We start from the raw sequence: 20,886 nt of genomic DNA, 5'->3' as shown, positions 1-20,886 counted from the left end.
ATGATAATGTATATATGTTTGGAAAGTTTTTTTTAAGGAGGGTGAAAGAATGGGCTGTCTTGTCCCTTTAAATGTTTGAGCACTCCCTCCTCCCCAGTGCAAAGCCTCATTTTCATGTTAGTCTGTTGCCAGAACAATAAAGTCTCCACAGCAGACAGCTGTGTTTCTATCAGCTCCCTCTATGTCTCTGTATCTCCTTCTCTGCTGGGTCCAAATAAAACAATTTTCATTATAAAGATGAGAAATGGTTATTTCATGAGAATGTATAATTTATGAATACTGTAAATACTTAGGTTGTGATTCTGCAAAGACATAGTCTCTATTCTTAGTGATTCATTTAGTAGTCATTGAATTATTTTCTTTTTCTTTCACTGTTTTCTATATACCAATTCTTAAGAAAGTGAATGTTATATTCTTCACAGCTTTATAGAAATAGCATTTTCCAACTTCTTGGGAAAACTACTAGCTATTGATAAAAACAGCTAGCTTGATCAAATTAGACTACAGAGAGACATTTAATTAGAAATATGCTTATTCATATTAATAGAATGCATTTATACTTTTAAGAACAGCATTCACATCATTTCATCACTTTTAAAAAGTGACATGTGAAAAGATGCTTGCTTGTCTGGCAAGGAAACAGAGCAGCCAGGTAAAAAGCTGAGCCAGCAATCCAATCAGGTAAACAACTGGGTCAGCAATCCAGTCATCTAAACAACGGAGTTAGCAAACTAATCTTAGTGCTAGGCAGAAAAAGTGTTTATGCAATATATAATGAATAACTTTTGTAACAGTGTACTGAAGATGAGTACTTTAAGATGAGCACACATGAGGGGATGAGGTGGATTAGGCTTTCTTCAGGGAACTAACAGAAGTTACTAGATCACAGGCCCTCGGACTCCAATCATCTGATATCTGCTGGGAGAGCAATACAGCAGTGCACAGACAATCCAGGAAGTTTTTGGAAAGTGTAGGGGACAATTTCCTGGTGCAAATGCTGGAGGAACCAACTGAGGCAGAGCTCTTCTTGACCTGCTGCTCACAAACAGGAAAGAATTAGTAGGGGAAGCAAAAGTGGATGGGAACCTGGGAGGCAGTGACCATGAGATGGTTGAGATCAGGATCCTGACACAAGGAAGAAAGGAGAGCAGCAGAATACAGATCCTGGACTTCAGAAAAGCAGACTTTGACTCCTTCAGGGAACTGATGGGCAGGATCCCCTGGGAGAATAACATTAAAGACATTTTCAGAGAACTATCCACGATGACTCCAAGATCTTTTTCCTGACTTGTTGTAGCTAAATTAGCCCCCATCATATTGTATGTATAGTTGGCGTTATTTTTTCCAATGTGCATTACTTTACATTTATCCACATTAAATTTCATTTGCCATTTTGTTGCCCAATCACTTAGTTTTGTGAGATCTTTTTGAAATTCTTCACAGTCTGCTTTGGACTTAACTATCTTTAGCAGTTTAGTATCATCTGCAAACTTTGCCACCTCACTGTTTACCCCTTTCTCCAGATCATTTATGAATAAGTTGAATAGGATCGGTCCGAGGACTGACCCTTGGGGAACACCACTAGTTACCCCTCTCCATTCTGAGAATTTACCATTTATTCCTACCCTTTGTTCCCTGTCTTTTAACCAGTTCTCAAGCCATGAAAGGATCTTCCCTTTTATCCCATGGCAGCTTAATTTACATAAGAGCCTTTGGTGAGGGACCTTGTCAAAGGCTTTCTGGAAATCTAAGTACACTATGTCCACTGGATCCCCCTTGTCCACATGTTTGTTGACCCCTTCAAAGAATTCTAATAGATTAGTAAGACACGATTTCCCTTTACAGAAACCATGTTGACTATTGCTCAACAGTTTATGTTTTTCTATGTGTCTGACAATTTTATTCTTAACTATTGTTTCAACTAATTTGCCTGATACAGACGTTAGACTTACCAGTCTGTAATTGCCGGGATCACCTCTAGAGCCCTTTTTAAATATTGGCGTTACATTAGCTAACTTCCAGTCATTGGGTACAGAAGCCGATTTAAAGGACAGGTTACAAACCTTAGTTAACAGTTCCGCAACTTCACATTTGAGTTCTTTCAGAACTCTTGGGTGAATGCCATCTGGTCCTGTTGACTTGTTAATGTTAAGTTTATCAATTAATTCCAAAACCTCCTCTCGTGACACTTCAATCCATGACAGTTCCTCAGATTTGTCACCTACAAAAGCCAGCTCAGGTTTGGGAATCTTCCTAACATCCTCAGCCGTGAAGACTGAAGCAAAGAATCCATTTAGTTTCTCCGCAATGACTTTATCGTCTTTAAGCGCTCCGTTTGTATCTCGATCATCAAGGGGCCCCACTGGTTGTTTAGCAGGCTTCCTGCTTCTGATGTACTTGAAAAGCATTTTGTTATTACCTTTGGAGTTTTTGGCTAGCCATTCTTCAAACTCCTCTTTGGCTTTTCTTATTACGTTCTTGCACTTAATTCGACAGCGTTTATGCTCCTTTCTATTTGCCTCACTAGGATTTGACTTCCACTTTTTAAAGGAAGTCTTTTTATCTCTCACTGCTTCTTTTACATGGTAGTTAAGCCATGGTGGCTCTTTTTTAGTTCTTTTACTGTGTTTCTTAATTTGGGGTATACATTGAAGTTGGGCCTCTATTATGCTGTCTTTAAAAAGCGCCCATGCAGCTTGCAGGGATTTCACTTTAGTCACTGTACCTTTTAACTTCTGTTTAGCTAACCCCCTCATTTTTGCATAGTTCCCCCTTTTGAAATTAAATGCCACAGTGTTGGGCTGTTGAGATGGTCTTCCCACCACAGGGATGTTGAATGCTATTGTATTATGGTCACTATTTCCAAGCGGGCCTGCTATAGTTACCTCTTGGACCAGCTCCTGCGCTCCACTCAGGACTAAATCTAGAGTTGCCTCTCCCCTTGTGGGTTCCCATACCAGCTGTTCCATGAAGCAGTCATTTAAAGTATCGAGAAATTTTATCTCTGCATTTCGTCCTGAAGTGAAATGTTCCCAGTCAATATGGGGATAATTGAAATCCCCCACTATTATTGAGTTCTTAATTTTGATAGCCTCTCTAATTTCCCTTAGCAATTCATCATCACTATCACCGTCCTGGTCAGGTGGTCGATAATAGATCCCTAATGTTATATTCTTATTAGAGCATGAAATTTCTATCCATAGAGATTCTATGGAACATGCGGATTTGCTTAAGATTTTTACTTCATTTGATTGTACATTTTCTTTCACATATAGTGCCACTCACCTCTCCTCCCCCCCCCTCCCCACACGACCTGTTCTGTCCTTCCGATATATTTTGTACCCCGGAATGATTGTGTCCCATTGATTGCTCTCAGTAAAGGAGTTGGCGGTTGTGATTGCAGAGCCATTGGCCATTATCTTTGAAAACTCATGGCAATCGGGGCAGGTCCCGGATGATTGCAAAAAGACTAATGTTGTGCCCATCTTTTAAAAAGGGAAGGAGGAGGATCCGGGGAACTACAGGCCAGTCAGCCTCACCTTAGTCCCCAGAAAAATCATGGAGCAGGTCCTCAAGGAATCAATTTTGAAGCACTTAGAGGAGAAGAAAGTGATCAGGAACAGTCAGCATGGATTCACCATGGCAAGTCATGCTGACTAACCTAATTGCCTTCTATGATGAGATAACTGGCTCTGTGGATGAGGGGAAAGCAGTAGACGTGTTATTCCTTGACTTTAGCAAAGCTTTTGATACGATCTCCCACAGTATTCTTGCCAGCAAGTTAAAGAAGTATGGGCTGGATGAATAGACCATAAGGTGGATAGAAAGCTGGCTCTACGGGTAGTAGTCAATGGCTCCATGTCTAGTTGGCAGCCGGTATCAAGCAGAGTGCCCCAAGGGTCGGTCCCAGGGCTGGTTTTGTTCAATATCTTCATTAATGATCTAAATGGACCCTCAGCAAGTTTGGGAGGAGTGGTAGATACGCTGGAGGGTAGGGATAGGATACAGAGGGACCTAGACAAATTAGAGGATTGGGCCAAAAGAACTCTGATGAGATTCAACAAGGACAAATGTAGAGTCTGCACTTAGGATGGAAGAATACCATGCACTGCTACAGACTAAGGACCGAGTAGCTAGGCAGCAGTTCTGCAGAAAAGGATTTAGGGTTTCCAGTCAACGAGAAGCTAGATATGAGTCAACAGTGTGCCCTTGTTGCTAATAAGGCTAACGGCATTTTGGGCTGTATAAGTACAAGCATTGCCAGATCGAGGGACATGATCATTCCCCTCTATTCGGCATTGGTGAGGGCTTATCTGGAGTACTGTGTCCAGTTTTGGGCCCCACACTACAAGAAGGATGTGGAAAAATTGGAAAGAGTCCAGTGGGGGGAAACAAAAATGATTAGGGGGCTGGAGCATGACTTATGAGGAGAGGCTGAGGGAACTGGGATTATTTAGTCTGCAGAAGAGAAGAATGATGTGGGGGAGGGGATATGACAGCTGCTTTCAATAACCTGAAAGGAGGTTCCAAAGAGGATGGATCTAGACTGTTCTCAGTGGTAGCAGATGAAAGAACAAGGAGTAATGGTCTCAAGTTGCAGTGGGGGAGGTTTAGGTTGGATATTAGGAAAAACTTTTTCAGTAGGAGGGTGGTGAAGCACTTGAATGGGTTACCTAGGGAGGTGGTGGAATCTCCTTCCTTAGAGGTTTTTAAGGCCCGGCTTCACAAAGCACTGGCTGGGATGATTTAGTTGGGGATTGATCTTGCTTTGAGAAGGGTGCTGGACTGGATGACCTCCTGAGGTCCCTTCCAACCCTGATATTCTATGATTCTACGACCTGAATGTGGTGTCGCGCTTGCATTTAACCCTATACTGTGCCCTGTTTCAGTGGACTGATCACTCACTGAAGCAGCAAATAAACAACATACTTCTTTATCTGAAGAGTGTATCTATGAACCTGTGGCATTTTGGGTGGCAGGAAAGAATCAGTCAACAAATACCGTTTATATCAGCTACTTTTAAATATGCAGAGCAAAACTATGTGGGGTTTTCCTAAAATATAAAGTCTCTGAACTAACATATTGTAGGCTTTTACTAATACAAAATTGTCAATGACTTCGATGAGAGATTTACATTACTATAATCTGCAGGATACCCTACAATGTTAACTTTTTGTAGTTATGCAGAGTACATCTCAACAACACAACATCCAAATCTGCCTCATTATGATATGGTCACATAAGCCTTTGACTTGCACTAACATATCTCTCGTGAAGTCTAAGGCATTACACAAGCATAAATCTATTTTAAGTTTAAGGAGAATTAGGCCAAAAAACCCTTACTAACTTTCCTCTCCACTTATATAATCTTGAAGCTGTACATAAACATTTTTCAGCTACTGGAACATATAAATATCAAGCAGTCCATGAATGCATTTTAGGATGACTATTATTATAAAAATATCACATCTTTCAAACTCACATTTTCACAAGATTGTGTTGATTAAATCTGTGTCTTTTTGGTACCTAAGTGTTGTGTTATTGGTGTCTACTAGATTTTAGAACTCCCTATGAACCTTTATTTCACATACAAGATTTTTGAGGTTTTTTTCTATTTTTTATTTGTCTTTCTTGTGTTCTTACAGATCTTAGTAATGTATTTAATACCATTTTCCTCCATCTATGTGTGTGTCTACCTGTGTAGGTTGAAACTTATCACCATTGCATCCGAACATCTCCCAGGAGATAATATCCAAAATTACATCAGAATTCAGTGATGTGATTTTCCACTCTACTTCGGTGAAGCAGCTAGCCTCATTTTTTTTTTTAATTTTCCTTGTGTCTTCTTTTCTTTCCTACTTCCTCCTCTTATAGGTCTCTCTTCATTCTCTTGTTAAATGTGCAGAGTTGTACACCAATATGTAAGGAAAAACAAGTGGCATCATGTACCCAGAGGCATATCCTGTTCTGTGCTCCTCAAATAAGTAGAACCCTAACAGCCGCAGAACTAGTGTAATTCTATTAGAGGAGATGATAGAGGTCTTCGGGAACCCACAGGTGCTCCTCCTCCTCTATGCACCCAGTTCCACAGGGTTTTACTATCTTCCAGAAGGGAATTTGGGGTAGCAGGGGTTGGTGGATCTGTGACTTTTACATGTGCTAGACATTAACCTGATGGAATGGGGAGGTAAAACCACCACAGGGGTTAATGCATCTCTGAGCCTGCAGTTGCTCCATTACAGCTCCATGGCCTAGGGAAGGATTACTTTGGCTGTGTGCTGTGATAAGGCATGTGGCCGACAACATATACACACACAGTTTACAAAATCTGGAACAAGGCACGCATTCTAGCACAATATGCCACTTGATCTGGTCTTTGCTCTCTGCAGCTGTTCCTTAGTTACTGCATCTGTTTAGGCTATTTCCAAGGCAGACAATGTTCCTGGATTTCAGTAATTTTTACTAGTTCTCCCATCATAGTTTTCAACTTCTGTGTTTGGCTCCTAGTCTGGTATTTGTCAGCTGCCACAAGCACCATGTGGAAAGCTGCTTCTTCCTGTGATTTTTATATGGTGTTTTTGACATTAATTTAAACAAAACAAAACAAAAACATTTTGTATTCACTGTATCCCAGGATGACCTTTTTAAGTAGCAATTTGTATACTTTTTAATTACTTTTGATTCTGAATAGAATTTGTAAATCTCACCAACTAATCTAAATTAAAATGGTTATGTTACAAAACATGATTAGTATGGAGCTCACAGGGCATCCACTCTAGAAATATTGGGTCAGATTCTATGTTAAAAAGTAGCCTTTTTACACCTCTCTGCTGGCAACTTAAACCTTTTGCAGAGGTTTCTTGACCAGCATAAAGCAGGTGTAATAGCTCTATGTAGCCTCTCTGCAGGCTTCAGTATTGCCACTCCCTCTCCTTTCCCATACCTGTTGTAGGAAAGGGAAAAAATCTGGCTCATTGTATCCTCATCAAACTTTCCAACAAGCTTTACAGCTGGCACTTACATTAGTTCATTAACTGACATTAGCAACTGGATGCCTCAAAACTGCACACCCTACATGAATGAAAATGTGGTTCTTCTTAGTCATGAAACAATTTATAAAATTGTTTTAAAATGTTCATGACCAGTCATTTACTCTAGTTTTTAACCTGAAGTCATCAATGAACCACCTATCTTTCCAGCCTCACTTGAATCATATGGAGAAAGATAATTTGTACTAGAGAAACATTTCCAAGTTAGTGATATATTATCCCTATTTTTTATTTCCATTTCTATGTTTTCATTAATGTTGATGAAACTACATTTTTTTATTTTCTTTGAAAATCTGCTGGAGAAATATCTTCACATGGAAATTTATACTGCTGCCTACTGAAACCACTATTTAGTATCAGTCTTTATTCTCCATCTGATAGAAGGGTTACTGACCTACAATAATTGTGGTTCTTCAAGATGTTGTAGTCAGTATGGTAGGTTCACATGTGCTCATGCATACAAGATGAGAGTCTTTTGAACTGCAGTTTGTCAGGGCCATGCATATGCCCTGTACCTTGTTGTGATCCTATACAACGGCATAAATGGTAGAGCAGCCACGATTCTTTCAGTTCAATTGCAATTCTTCCAAAAGCCTGTGTCAGCCAAGAACTCCAAAAGAAGGGATGGAAGGCATGTCATGGGATCCAAACTGACAACATCTCAAAGAACCAGTTACTATACGATGAGTAACAGTTATTTCTTCTTTGAACTTGCATTTCTCCCGCTGTTGTGTGTGTACTCGTTAAGAAGAAGACAGGTAGGTTGACTGACTAGTTTAGATGAAGTTCTGAGGCTACCTTAGAAATGAACTTTGGGTGAGGTTACAGCACCACCTTGTCCCTATGGGAAGTTGTATAGGAGAGTTTGACAATAACAGTTTGGAAGCCTACTCATTCTCATGGCTGAAGTGATAGCCACTAGGAAGAGTGCCCATAATGAGGTGGTGTAAAGAACATTCTTGGAAAGGCTTAAATGAAGGTTCCATGATCTTCAGAAGGATTATATTGAGGTCCTTGACCATACTGGGATCTCTGACCAGTGTGTGTGTGGATAGAGCCCCTTGAAAAGCTTCGATACCATGGGATGAGAAAACACTGAGCACAACTATTCGGGCAGTTTGCAAGGTGAAATTATTATGAAGTGGACCTAATAGAGCTGAATGAAAGGTTAGCCTGTTTTAACTGCAATCTTTGGTATTGAGGCCTGGACCAATTCTAAATCACGTTAGGCTGCCCACATTGGGAATCTCTACTAATTAGGACAAGACATTATTTTGTTAGATGGTTTCCTGTGCTGTATCAGGCTTTCCTAGACTTGTTGGGAGCAATATTTATCTGTGCTACTAATCCAGCCAGCAGGTGCAGTGACTTCGGGTCAGGTTGGAGTGTCTGGCTTTGGTGCTGAGAGATCCAGGTATGTATGTATAGTAGGTCTGTAAGCCAAATCTGTCTCAGTCAGTATGGAACTATGAGAACGATCATGGCTTTGTTTCTTTTGATCTTGGAGATTGTCCTAGGAAACAGGAGAATTGGTGGAAAGGTGGAAAGCAAACCTCTATTCCACTGTTCTCTTGGCTTCTGTGACTCTGTTCTCTTCTGGTTCTCTGTCTCTCTAATTGCTCATTTGGCACGTCCTTTGGAGGATCCTTATCATCCCACTTCCAGTTTTCTGTGGGGGTTCTACATGGCTCTGTTGCCCCATTCTCACGTCCCTCTACATTTTGATCTGGGTAATGTCATCTGCAAAGATACATTCAACTCCCATCTCTGTGCTGACCACTCATAGATCTACTGCTCCACTCCAGACTCATGTCCTTCTGTCCAAACTAAAATCTCAGGCTGTGTTTCTGATAACTCTTGTAGATATCTAGCCATCAATCAATGTGGCTAAAACAGAGCTCTTAATCTTCCCTCCATGCTGTCCCTCACATCACCTTTCTCAGTCTGGACAACACCACCATCCTGCCAACTCTACCCCATATTCTGGGCATCATCTTCATTTCCCTCTAGGTCTTCATGTGCAGACTAGGTCTAAATCTTGCAGACGCTTTTTGCATAACATCTCTAAGACTTGGCCTTTGCTATCGATCCACAGAGCTAAAACTCTAATCCAGACTCTCAGCATCACATACTGATTGCTGCAACATCCTTTTCTCTGGTCTTAACTAATGGTATCTGAAACCACCAATATCCCTTCAGAATGCTGCTGCAAAGATCATTCTCCAGGGCCATTGGTTTGACCACCTCACCTTTCTCTTTGAATACCTTTCCTGGATCCCCCTTCTCTATTGCATCAAACATAAGCTGCTTGCCTTCACATTCAAAACCCTTCTCAACATCTTCCCACCCTCTCTCTCATCTCAAATTCACTATTGAGATGTTGACTCCTGCCTCTAATTGGCCCATGATGCCATCCGCTGCCTCCCACTTGTATTATTTTTAAACAAGTACCTTTGTGCTTTCTCCTGCACTGCCCCCTCATTCTTGAGAGGAGCTCTATGTAAACATCTGATGAGATACCTCATTAGTCTCCTTCAAAACCCTCCTTAAAACCCTCCTTGTTCTGATGCCTGTAAACATTTTACAACAGTTAGACTGATGGTGTGCAGAAATCACTGCCTGTCATACTGGCCAATATAGTCTCATTGGTTCCTTGTGCTCCCCAGTTGGTCCATCTATATCTATGTTGTCTCTTGTCTTGTACTTAGATCGTAAGCTCTTTGGGGCAGAGATCATCTATTTGTTCAGTGTTTGTACAGTGCCTAGAACAATGGGGTCCTAGTTCTTGTCCTAGGCACTATAATAATACAAATAATAAAGACTAAAATAATAATACTATAGAATAAACTATAAAAAGAATAAACTAATAATAACTGCAGGAGCAAGACATTCAACAGTGATCTGCACTCAGGCCTGCTCTGGAGAAATATTGTAACATTTGGTATTGCTCTCAGTGCAAAGAAGTCTATTATAGTGATCCCTCAAAGACTGAATATCATTCCTGTGATGGATCTATGCAAGGACCATTCATGACTGGTCACAGATTCACTGCTCAGTAAATCCTCTAGACGGTTGCTAACTCCCAGCAGATGAATGGCCATCAGGACAGAAGGGCAAGAAGTGGGTACCATAGGCTGGGGGAAGTTGTGCCTCCCCAAACAGCCAGATGTGGCCCCGCTCATTCTCCACCCCTAGTCCCCCCTTGTGTTTGACACAGCATGCAGCTCCACTCCCCCTGTGTGATGGCCCCAACTCGGGCTAGGGCCACACCACCTGCCCTCCCGGAGCTCCAGGGCTGGGGAGGCTGTGGCCATATGCTGCCATCCCTCCTGGCACTCTGGGGCTGGAGGGGATAGCCTGGGGCAGGGACTGGTGGCCATGGGGGGGAGGGGATTGCGCTCTGGTGTGGGGGTGCAGAAGGGGCGGGGCCTGAGACAGAAAGAGCGGGGCTGGAGGCTGGCCTCCCACAGCCGATGGTTAACCTGCCGCCCATGGCAAGAAGCAAGTGTCTCCTGGTTTGTTTATGTAATACATGGCTGTTTTGTGCTGTGTGAGGTTTTGAACTATTGAGTTTTGGAGGAGAATGTAGTGGTACCAGGATTTTAATTAACTAATTAAAATACAGACCCAGTTAATCAAATGGGCTAAGTAGTCTGCTAAAAGTAGAAGTCGACCCTTGTCTTTTTTTTAAGGAAGTATAACTCTTAGAATATTTCTTTATAGCTTCCCACTTTTATGTTCCACCTTATAACTTACCTTCAATGCTATTTATTTAGCTTATTCCCCTTCCTACACTAAATACAGTGTCTATATATTTTTGACACAGATTCAGAAAATATTCTTAAATCAGGAATTTAGCAGCTTTGGAATAACACTACTTTAAACCAAATTAATTTTGTACTCATTAAACCTGGGGAGGGGTAGTGTCTATCTAGGGACACTAACACACTCTCTTTCTCTCTCTAATGGAACGTTGGATAATTCTAACATAGAATTGTGTAATCTGAATTCTATAAAAAAGCTATCTCATCATTTTTTTCTTAGAGTCTCTAACTCACATGATTGGTCTTAGTTGAGAACTAGTCATATAGTTTAAGGTCAGAAGGGGCAACTATATCATCTAATCTGACCTTCCATATATTACAGGCCACCAACACCACTCAGAACCCATACACTAGCCCCAACAAAGGAAATTAGTCCCAAGTGAATGAGATCTGCAGGAGACTAGACTATTATTTGCCACAGACAGGGAATACAAAGGACCAGGTGCACTAGTTTCGATGTTGCAAATAACTTGAGCTCATTTTGCATGTGTAGAGGTGGACTGTCTCTTTTTTCTCTTAGTTGTAGGCTTCAAGTTTAGCTTATCTGAGGGTCAGAATCTTTCACTTCTCCTTCTCTGGAGGGCAGGTCCATGGAAGAGAGCAGATAGATACAACTTTAGGTGTCGTTGTTGAAAGAGAGTCCACACTTTGCTTCTGTATGAGTAGAGTCTTTTGTAGGGTTCAGTGCTCCCTTCTCTTGGCCTCAAGGACCATCTTTATCCAACAGGATTTCTAGCATGTTGGCTATGTGGATCAATAATTTGGTGTCTCAAGTCACTGTAGAAGATTCCAGTCTGAGGTGGACATTTTCTTCCAAATTCCATTGGTGACCACAGACATATATCCTCTTCATAAGTAGTACATGTGAGAGGCCCATGCAAGGAGGAGTTGGCAATAGATTTCCATCTAATGGAATAAGGACCATTCTCACTTTGCTAAGCATAATTAATGGTTCGTCACCAATTACCATTTCACACATTTCCACTCATTCCTTGTGACAGTAAGTATGCCAAGCCCAGGATGGAGCATGACCAACTCCAGTGCCCTCTCATCTCAAATCAAAGTGCTTTAGCATTCCTCATGAATTAGCATTTGACAAAATAAAAGTTATCCAGTCCCAAACTCAAATCTGGCCCTTGTTTCCTACAGCAGGTAGGAATACCACAAATAACAGTCTGATGGCTGCAAGCTCCATGATACTCATATGTAATTTCATGTCATCTAGTGATCAAGTTCCTTTAATTTTTAGATTGTTGCAAATAAGCTCCCCAACCTGTCTGTGATTAGTGTGCATGTCAGGGAAGGAATTGAAAAGTGTACCCTTTTTCATGGGCTTCTATGTTCAAGACACCAAGGCAGTTCTGTAGACCTTCCTCTCTATCAAATGTCTTATTGAACAATATACTGATTAGAGCAGAGTTGAAGGAGTTGCAGGTGAAGTCTGGCAAGCAGTTTGCATGTCATGCATGCAAACTGACCTCTTACATAACAGTACAAGACACATCTGGAGAATGAGTGCATGTAGCAACTGGAACCTGTCCTCAGGCAGGCATGCTTTTTTCTGTTATGGAGTTGATCAAGGCATCCAGGAACACTTTGTCTTCTACAGGGGATGAGTGATGATTTTTCATAGTTCATTACGAGGTGAATAGAGAGAGAGTCCATTCCAGGCTTGCTGTTTTCTCACACTATATTTTGCCTGTGATCAGCCAGACATCCATGCAGGGGTACATTGAGTGCCCTGTCTTTTCAGGAGGGATACTAACACCACTAGGCATTTTGTGAAGACTCTTGGTGGACAGTCCGAATGGAAATACCTTATATTGGTCGTTATTTGGTTTTACCATGAATCTCAAGTATTTCCTGTGGGCTGGGTAGATGGCTATATGAAAGCATGAATCTTGCAAGTAAAGAGTTATGAACATGAAGAGATGGAATGATGGAGGAAAGCATTACCATCCTGAATCTGAGGTTGGCATATGTGTTTGTTCAGTCTCTTCAGTCTAGAATAGCACAAAGAACTCCCTTTTTCTTCAGGTTAAGGAAATATAATGAGTAGAAGCCTCTTCTGTTGCTTCTAAATGGAGAAATGAGCCCACTTTTTTTGTAATAGGCTGTCATGAAAAGACCTCTGAAGAGGAATGGGATGGGGAGGGTGTGGAAATGAAGGGGATAGCTGTGTTCTACACACATTTGTCCAAGGTGATATCAAACTAAGACTGATAGAATGGGGCAAAGCGGCTCCCAAAGATGGCTATTGGCTCCTGATGAATTCTGATGTGTCTCTTGACATTCCTGTCAAATCTACTACCTGATAGATGAGGTGGTGTGGGCAATGGAGGAGGGGGATGATGGGTTCCTTTGAGTATTGCAATCATTTTCACAACAGATACTCTACAGCTGTCTACCCTGAGAACAGAAAAGACCTTGCTGCCTCTGTTTGGGCTGATATTTGTAGGGCAGCTTTCAGTAGGGAGTTGGTGTATAAATCGTTAGTGAATTGAGCTCTCCACAGGCTTGGCAGTTTGGTAGAATTTTGGTGTTTAAACAAAAGTATAACAGCATGCCAGCTAATTTTTATCAAATTTCTCCAGAGTAATTTAAAGGTACATTATTGGTGTAAGATTTTTTTTAAAGGAAAAATCATAGTTTAGCAATAAGGCATTCAATGTTGTGATAAATTTTGGCAACTGCTACTACTTACCATCACAAACAGGCTGTAAACCAGACCAAGAACCATTAAGCAAGCATGTTCGTTCTGCAGATCCTCTCAGCTGATAACCCATTTCACAGGAGAAACGTAGTAAACTTTTTATTTTGAATTCATCCCCGAGTCTCGACCCATGAGGTGGTACACCTGGATCATCACAATATCCAGGACTATTTCCTGTAAAACATAATGCAGTAGAATTACTGGCAGACAAGTTATATTTAACTATATGTATAGTAAGAGTTACACTACTAGCTAGATTGTTTCTGTTTTAATTAATTAGTTTGCTTCTGGGAGATTGAAAGAAAAAAAGTATCTTGTATGTCTATATCTGAATCTGATACGAATTAATTAAAGCTCACAAAGTGATAAAAATGAGTGATACAAGACAAATATTGCTATTGAAAACATTCTATCTTGTGTGATCAATTATTTCTTCAGCATGTATAACTTTTTATATTTGCTCAGTTTTATTGTTCTACATTTCTGTTGTTATTAATTTATAACAATGAGCCCAATCCTGTTTTCATTAAAGTGATGAGTGTAAATCCCATCTACTGCTTATTAATGTAGAGAGCTTCTGGTACAACTCAGAATATATAGACAGTGTATGTATTTTTTATTTTGTTTTTAAATCAAGCCACTATAGATACATTTTCTCCTTCTTCTCCAAATATGGAATCTTCTCACCACAGGTCTGGTCTCTTTACATCAAGTAAAATGGCCCAAACAGCCTCAAAGACCCAGTTCTGGCTGGGAAAAAATTGCATAGCATAGACACTGGAAGAGCAGAGGGTATGTAATCATACGTGGTTTACCATTTAGTATCCTTGCTGTTATAGTTTTGTGTCAGGTATGTTGTGTGTGTGATAGCCTTAATGTTCTCAAAAAAATTGTGTATAAATAAAAATGAGCATATGTGTAAATGCAAAGCAGAACTGTGCTAGTGTGTAAATACTGTTTTGTGATATTTTATGTAGTATTGTACTGAACATACTACAAAGAAGAAGGCTACCTACATAGTGACAAAGTGACTGAGGGCAAATGTATCAGGATGTTTGAATAAAGAGCTGCAACTGAAGAAATAAAATAAAGCTGGAACAAAATATGTATTTGGCTGGAGTTAAAAAAAAATTGCTACTTGGGTTCAGTTTTAATCATTTTAATTACAAGGTCACATTCACGTGATGGTGCATACAACTACCTGAACAGTGAGGGAGAGTTCCACTCCAGTGGCTATCTTCTTGGCACACTCTAGTAGAATTTCCTATGAGAGTTCGACTTGCTGTGCAAGAATAGTGAACTATAGATCCATATGTGAATTTGTCTCCTGAAAGAACTGCATTGGCAGGAACTCCAGGATGTCCACAAGAAATGGCTACAAAGGGGAAAGAAAAACATTAATGTCACATGGCTGATCATTTTCAGATCACACAAACATCTGTGACAGACTTCTAAATATGAAGTCAGGCCTACACAAAATAAACATAGTTGGGTTGCTCATGTCTCATATGTTTAGTTCTGTTGTTGCTGTGAATGATTTATTCGTCTTTGAATAGTCTAAGGTCAAGAACTACACTCTAAACTAATTTCTTTGACTTATCTTTCCCTCAATGATTTCTGCCACATCCAACAAGGCCCCCACCTACCCTCACAAAATCTTATAAACTAGATACACTGTATCAGCCACAGCCAGGAAAACAAGTCAGTGAGATTTTTAACATTTATTTCTATTTTTAAATACATGGGAAGTGATCAGATACCACAATGATGGGGAGAATCTTAATAAATAAGTAGAGGATAGATAGAAAGTACAAAAATATGAATAATTAAGACTGAAATTTTATCAGAGAAATTCATAGAGGGCAGTGAATGATAGGAAATAAAATCATACAGGCAAAGTTTTGTTTGTATAGGTGTTTCATTAAAAAAAAAAGGCAAGAGTTGAGATTTGTTTAATCAAGAAACAAAATTAATTTAATTATTAAAGGAAATTCATAGCCAGACATTTTTTTTTAATGGTTAGGTCTTCCATCAGGGAAGAGAAGTGAAGGGAAAAGAATTCTACATAATGTATGTAAACAGTCACAAAATTCAATTTTTATATATATATTTAATTTAATCAAACAATGTTGAATGATGAGCAAAGTTGTAACATCTCTGATCTGTTTGTGGAGAACTTGGGAAAAGAAAGAAAGGCAACTTTCATCAAACAGCATGTGAAGGCCATGATGTAAAGGGAAATTGAAATATAATTTTAAAAAATAATAATTCACAAGTACTGTTTTACACTGAAAGTAATAGTCTCTTTCTATTTTTACTGCTGAACTGAGAATTTTTAACAAAAAAGTTTCTATATTGGATTAGGTGTTTATAACCCTATCCAAGCACTTTAAAAAAAAAGTTTGATACTTGGAGTAAGAGAGTGGAACAATGTCTGATACCTTTGAGGAATTAAACTCTCTCATGGTATTTGGAAATCTGCTTAAGACTTCAAATATCAACGAGCCAAATCTTATAGTCCCCAGTGAAAAACTCTAATTCAATTGAGAAAGGAATGTGAGATTTGTCCTATAGACAGTTAAAAGGATTTGTGTATCTCAGGAAAATAAAATGGTTAGATTTGAATTATAGTGCAACAGAGACAGTAAACAAGTGCCAATTTCTGCTCTCCATTGCACAGAGAACAACATTTATCCAGGTCCGTGGAATTTCCTTAGTGTCATCATTTTAGTGGATGAGGGGGGAATGATAGACAGAGAGAAGTGGGGTAGGTGCCACAAAGGTCCGTATATAATTTTCATTATGTTGTGGATAAACATGTGAATGTGCGCTTGGGTGTATAAAGTATTCTTGCCAGTGGTTTATTTTTAAACTGCGTCTAAATATACAATATCTATACTTTTCTTTAATATTGATCATCTCAATGAACCTGTTTTTCAGAGTTACTGAGCACCCTCAGCTCATATCTATTTCCACTGGAAATATGAGAGCTCTGTACTTCTGAAAATCAAGCCCAGAGTGCCTCACTGTACAGATATTGGTTATGGAAGGTATGTAGAATGAGACAGACAAAGAAAGAAAGAAAGAAAGAAAGAAAGAAAGAAAAAGAAAACAAAATCACAGGTTTTACAGGACAAGACTGCTAATCTGGTTCAATCAGATTAACTGGTTGGTATATAGGTGTATGCTAATACAATAAACCAGAAAGTAAACCATGGAATATATCATCAGCAAAAACAATAAAACCATTTAATGAGCATGGAAATTAAAATATTTTTGTGAGCTGTTCATATTTCCCTAAATGTCATATTAATTCAGAAACCTGATGTCAGAAATTAAATGGGGACCAATCAAAGGGAATATGAAAGCTAGTTAAATTGATCATTTCTAGAGATGTGAAACTCACTAAGATGTTCATAAAAAACAGCAGAATTCACCAGAAATCTTTCTGAAAATAAATAAATGAAGTGGTGTTATTGGAATCTCCCTCCTAAACAAATTATCCTGTGCAAAGCTGCCCCATTTATCTCCTTCCACATGTGCACTAGCAGATAATAAAGACTTGGATGATTCTTCATTAAAAAAAATCCTAGTTCTCAGATGAACATTAATGGTTTTAGATTATTAACCCAAATAACATGTAATACAAATATAATAATTTAAAATCTCCCTGGGTATTTCTGGATATCAAAAGGACAACAAAAGGCAAAATTGTCTTTTTTAAATTGACTGACAGCATTTAAAATTATAGCTCCATTTGATCTAAAATACATTTGCATTTTACAAGTAAGGGTTGTGAGCCATCTTGGTTTTAATGGAGTCTCAATAAATGACACAGTTCAGTCCAAGAAAAGTTCCCAAATACACATGGTTAGCCGCTAGCTAATGTTTCTGCCCTTTCTGACAGAGGTGCATGTAAATTCAATTTAATTAATACTTACGCAAACATTTGGGTAGTGATCTATCCCACAAGCCATTAGCCTTACAGGTCAAAGCAGATGAGCCCAAGATGTAAAATCCCTTCTTACAATGGTACACCACGCTGATTCCATACTTGAAACTTTCAGGGTAATTCTGCTGCCCATGACGAATAGCATTTTCCACAAAGCCTGGATCAGAACAGTTCACCACTGCAAGACAAACATGTGTTTGTCACTAATTTGTAAACACAATGTCATGAATACAGATCAAGGGAGAACACTTTACAATGGCTCATGAGCAGGATCTGTGGTCATGGATCTCCGATTTTGGCTTGATTTTAGGAATCCTTACATAGTAGTTTTTTTTTTTTTTTTTCAAAGTGTCTCGTCCTTTTTGATATGAAGATACCATCCAAAGAGTAAGCATTCCTTTCCTAAAAAAAACTAGTCCCTATAAGAGTCTGTCAGGGCTGGCCTTTCAGACACGTGAAGAATGTGTGTGCCCTGACAAATTTTTGGACTCCCCTGACTAATTTGCAGCTCTAGTGATCATATGGAGCTCTAAGGCTGCTGCAAGTTCCTTCCTGTTTTCTATCTGTAGCTGCGCTACAATCATTGCTTCTGGCCGCAAGAAGAGCATCTCAATGGAGGACCTAACTTGGCTGAAACCCTTGGAGAACTGAGAATGAAAACAATTTTCAAACACTGGCAACTCTGCATTGACCTAGCATAAACTGCTGAGCTCCAATTCTCCTATCAGTTCATAAAAAAGCTGGCGGTGGCCTAAGGGTTCCCCATATCTGCCCCTTCCACCAGTGAGGCTGCAGGTTCTAGCTTCACAGCTACTCAAAACACTGGTGTTTCTCCAGCTGCAAGTATGGTTCTTAGCCTGTAAACCACCTATAATTCATCTGTGGGGGCTGCAGCGCAATCTTGATTGACATAGAACTGAAACAAGGCAAGGGCCATTTTCACAGTGACTCGTGCCTCCCCAGTAGCTCTGTGCCCCCTAAAGCTCTGCAAAGGCTCCCAAGTGGCATGGCTCTCATGGAATACTATGGGTGTTATTACACTATGTATGGAAGGATGCAGCAGATGCTCCCACCATATGGGGTCAGGTCTGCTTGCTAGTGTGGTGGAGAGAGGATCAAAAGCAACTCCTTCAATCCATTCCGTTGGAATGACAAGTGCCACTGTAGTCAAAAGCTCTGCGCATTTTTCTGCTCCCTTAGAACAAAGATTGTAATAGTGCTTATCCACTATGCACGGGACCATGGGCTGTAAGGCTCCTTGCTTCCTCTCCTTGCTTAAGCACCTGGCAAGGGCTGAGCACAATCTGGCCCTGTGTATGTTGTTTTAATATGAAATCAATCAAATCAAACTATTTCTAAAGCCTACACTTCAATTTAAACAGCCCAGAACCTTTTTCTCATTTTGAGTTTCCTGTAATGTGCGCACATCAGCCTATAATAATAAAAAGAAAATACATTTCTCACTATTAATACATAGAAGGAAAAATATATGATTATTGGGAGATGCAGCACTTTATGTGGGAGATGACACACCATAAGGCAGCTTTCAGCAAGCTTAACCAATTATGTCCTTGTCACGTGTCTCTCTTTTTAAAATTTATATCCCCAATCCTTATTCTTTGAGCTAATCCTCCTTTTGTACATATAGCAGAGGCTCTTTTCCATTGGTAGAAGCAAGATCGTGATGTTGAGACTGAAATCTCCATGGTAAAATCTTGACAGTGATGTCTATTCTTCTGGCACCGTACACCACCAGTGTGGTGAAAAGCTGTTATAAATGCCATCCTCTGCTCCTCTCATCTCTTCACCACAGATGTAAACAAAGCCAGCAGAAAAGTTTTAGAAAATCAATCTATTCTACATGTAAAATAACCCACTGTTTTGGTATATATGGAGTAGAACAAATTGCACAGTGATTTCTAATAGTACGTTTTCGCATTTTACTAATGTGCAATTGTGAATACACACCAAGAGGACTTCTTATTATCAATCCATTTTTAAGAAGTGAAATTCGATCATAGAGATTACTAAAGAGGAAAACATGAATATATTTATTATCAGACACAACAAAACCATTCAGTCTTTGCAAATGTTCACTCATTAGTATTCTCTTTGATGGAACTTTATTTAGTGAGGAAGGGAAGTAACAGGACAGCAAGGAACCTGCAGTATTCTAATACTTCATTATTGTGGACAATAACAGAATTATACTTTTTTTAAACTGATCTCTCTATTTTTTAAACCATAGTTTTAATGTTATGAAATGTCTATGGCCTCATTCTGCAATGGGCTCTTTGCGGGCAGATACCTGTGCATGTGCAGAGCCCCATTGACTTCAGAGGGAACTGGGATTCCACATAGAAGGAGCCTTACTCTTTTTTCCCATGCAAAAATCACAAAATTCATATAACTTGTCTGCCAGTTAAACTCAGTTTCTTGCCATCTCTGTGTTCAATTCATTTTATTCTCAGCAGTCTCCCCTTTCTACTATTTGCATCTTTAGTCTCCCTTGATTTGCTGCTCAGTTGCTGTTTTTCTTCCTGAAGCCTCCTCTCTAGAACTCCAGATGCTCAACAAAAGAGGTTTCACTGTGAGTGCCATGTCCAGCACACCCTTAGCATACAGGTGTAGCCCTCTCCAGGAAGCAAGCACCAAGAAGGAGACTTGAGCCACACCTTGAGAGAAGAGCTACACAAGTTTTAATAATGTTGGAAAAATAGTTGTTTCCTCATTCATTGTTCAAGTTACTATCAGTCTGATATTGCTTCCAAAATTAGGATGGAAACCAAAATCCATCACAGCACTCTAATATTTCCTGTACTCCCTTATTACAGCTGTATTACAGCTCCTTAAGTACCAGTGAGGAACAAATACTGCACTGTATCTGGTCTTGAAATAGGATTCTGTTTTATGCTCTTTGCTAGGCAAACAGACTGTAAAAGGAAAAATCTTATATTGCTGTTATAGCTTTCTTCATCCCATATATACCATCATATTTCACCTTTGTGTTAATGAACACTATACTGAGTTTTCACTCCAGCTGACAAGGAATTTAGATTTTTTTGTTTTGTTTTGTTTTTGTTTTGTTTTAAAACACTACTGCAACCAAATTATCTGCACTCTAGTGGACAGAAAATACAATCTGTTTCATCAGCTTAGACTAAAAGTTACAGTATTGTGCTTTGAACTTTACAATGTCAGTGTTTCACTGTATCCAGTCTAACAAAAATCAGCAGGTATTTCCAAGCCATTCTACACAATTTCAACTTATTTAAAAAAGAATAAACTGTGAGAAGTCAGTATGTTATGGTCAGTCTTTGTTTTTATTTATTTATTTTTAATATATAT

General features: G+C 39.5%; 1 protein-coding gene across 1 annotated transcript in view; it reads right to left on the bottom strand.

Moving 5' to 3' along the window:
- CSMD1 (CUB and Sushi multiple domains 1) overlaps positions 1-20,886 on the bottom strand; it is a 1,946,356-nt gene that overhangs the window by 50,992 nt on the left and 1,874,478 nt on the right. Inside the window, exons 55-57 of the mRNA XM_054023823.1 lie at positions 17,528-17,716; positions 14,788-14,961; positions 13,578-13,760 (exon numbers count right to left, since the gene is read on the bottom strand). Of these exons, the coding sequence (XP_053879798.1) occupies positions 13,578-13,760; positions 14,788-14,961; positions 17,528-17,716 (546 nt within the window). The remainder of the gene's footprint in view (positions 1-13,577; positions 13,761-14,787; positions 14,962-17,527; positions 17,717-20,886) is intronic.

Source organism: Malaclemys terrapin, chromosome 3 (assembly GCF_027887155.1).
Source record: "Malaclemys terrapin pileata isolate rMalTer1 chromosome 3, rMalTer1.hap1, whole genome shotgun sequence".
Taxonomy (NCBI): Eukaryota; Metazoa; Chordata; order Testudines; family Emydidae; genus Malaclemys; species Malaclemys terrapin.
Note: the sequence above shows the minus strand (reverse complement) of the source record. Positions and strands in the feature narration are given on the sequence as shown.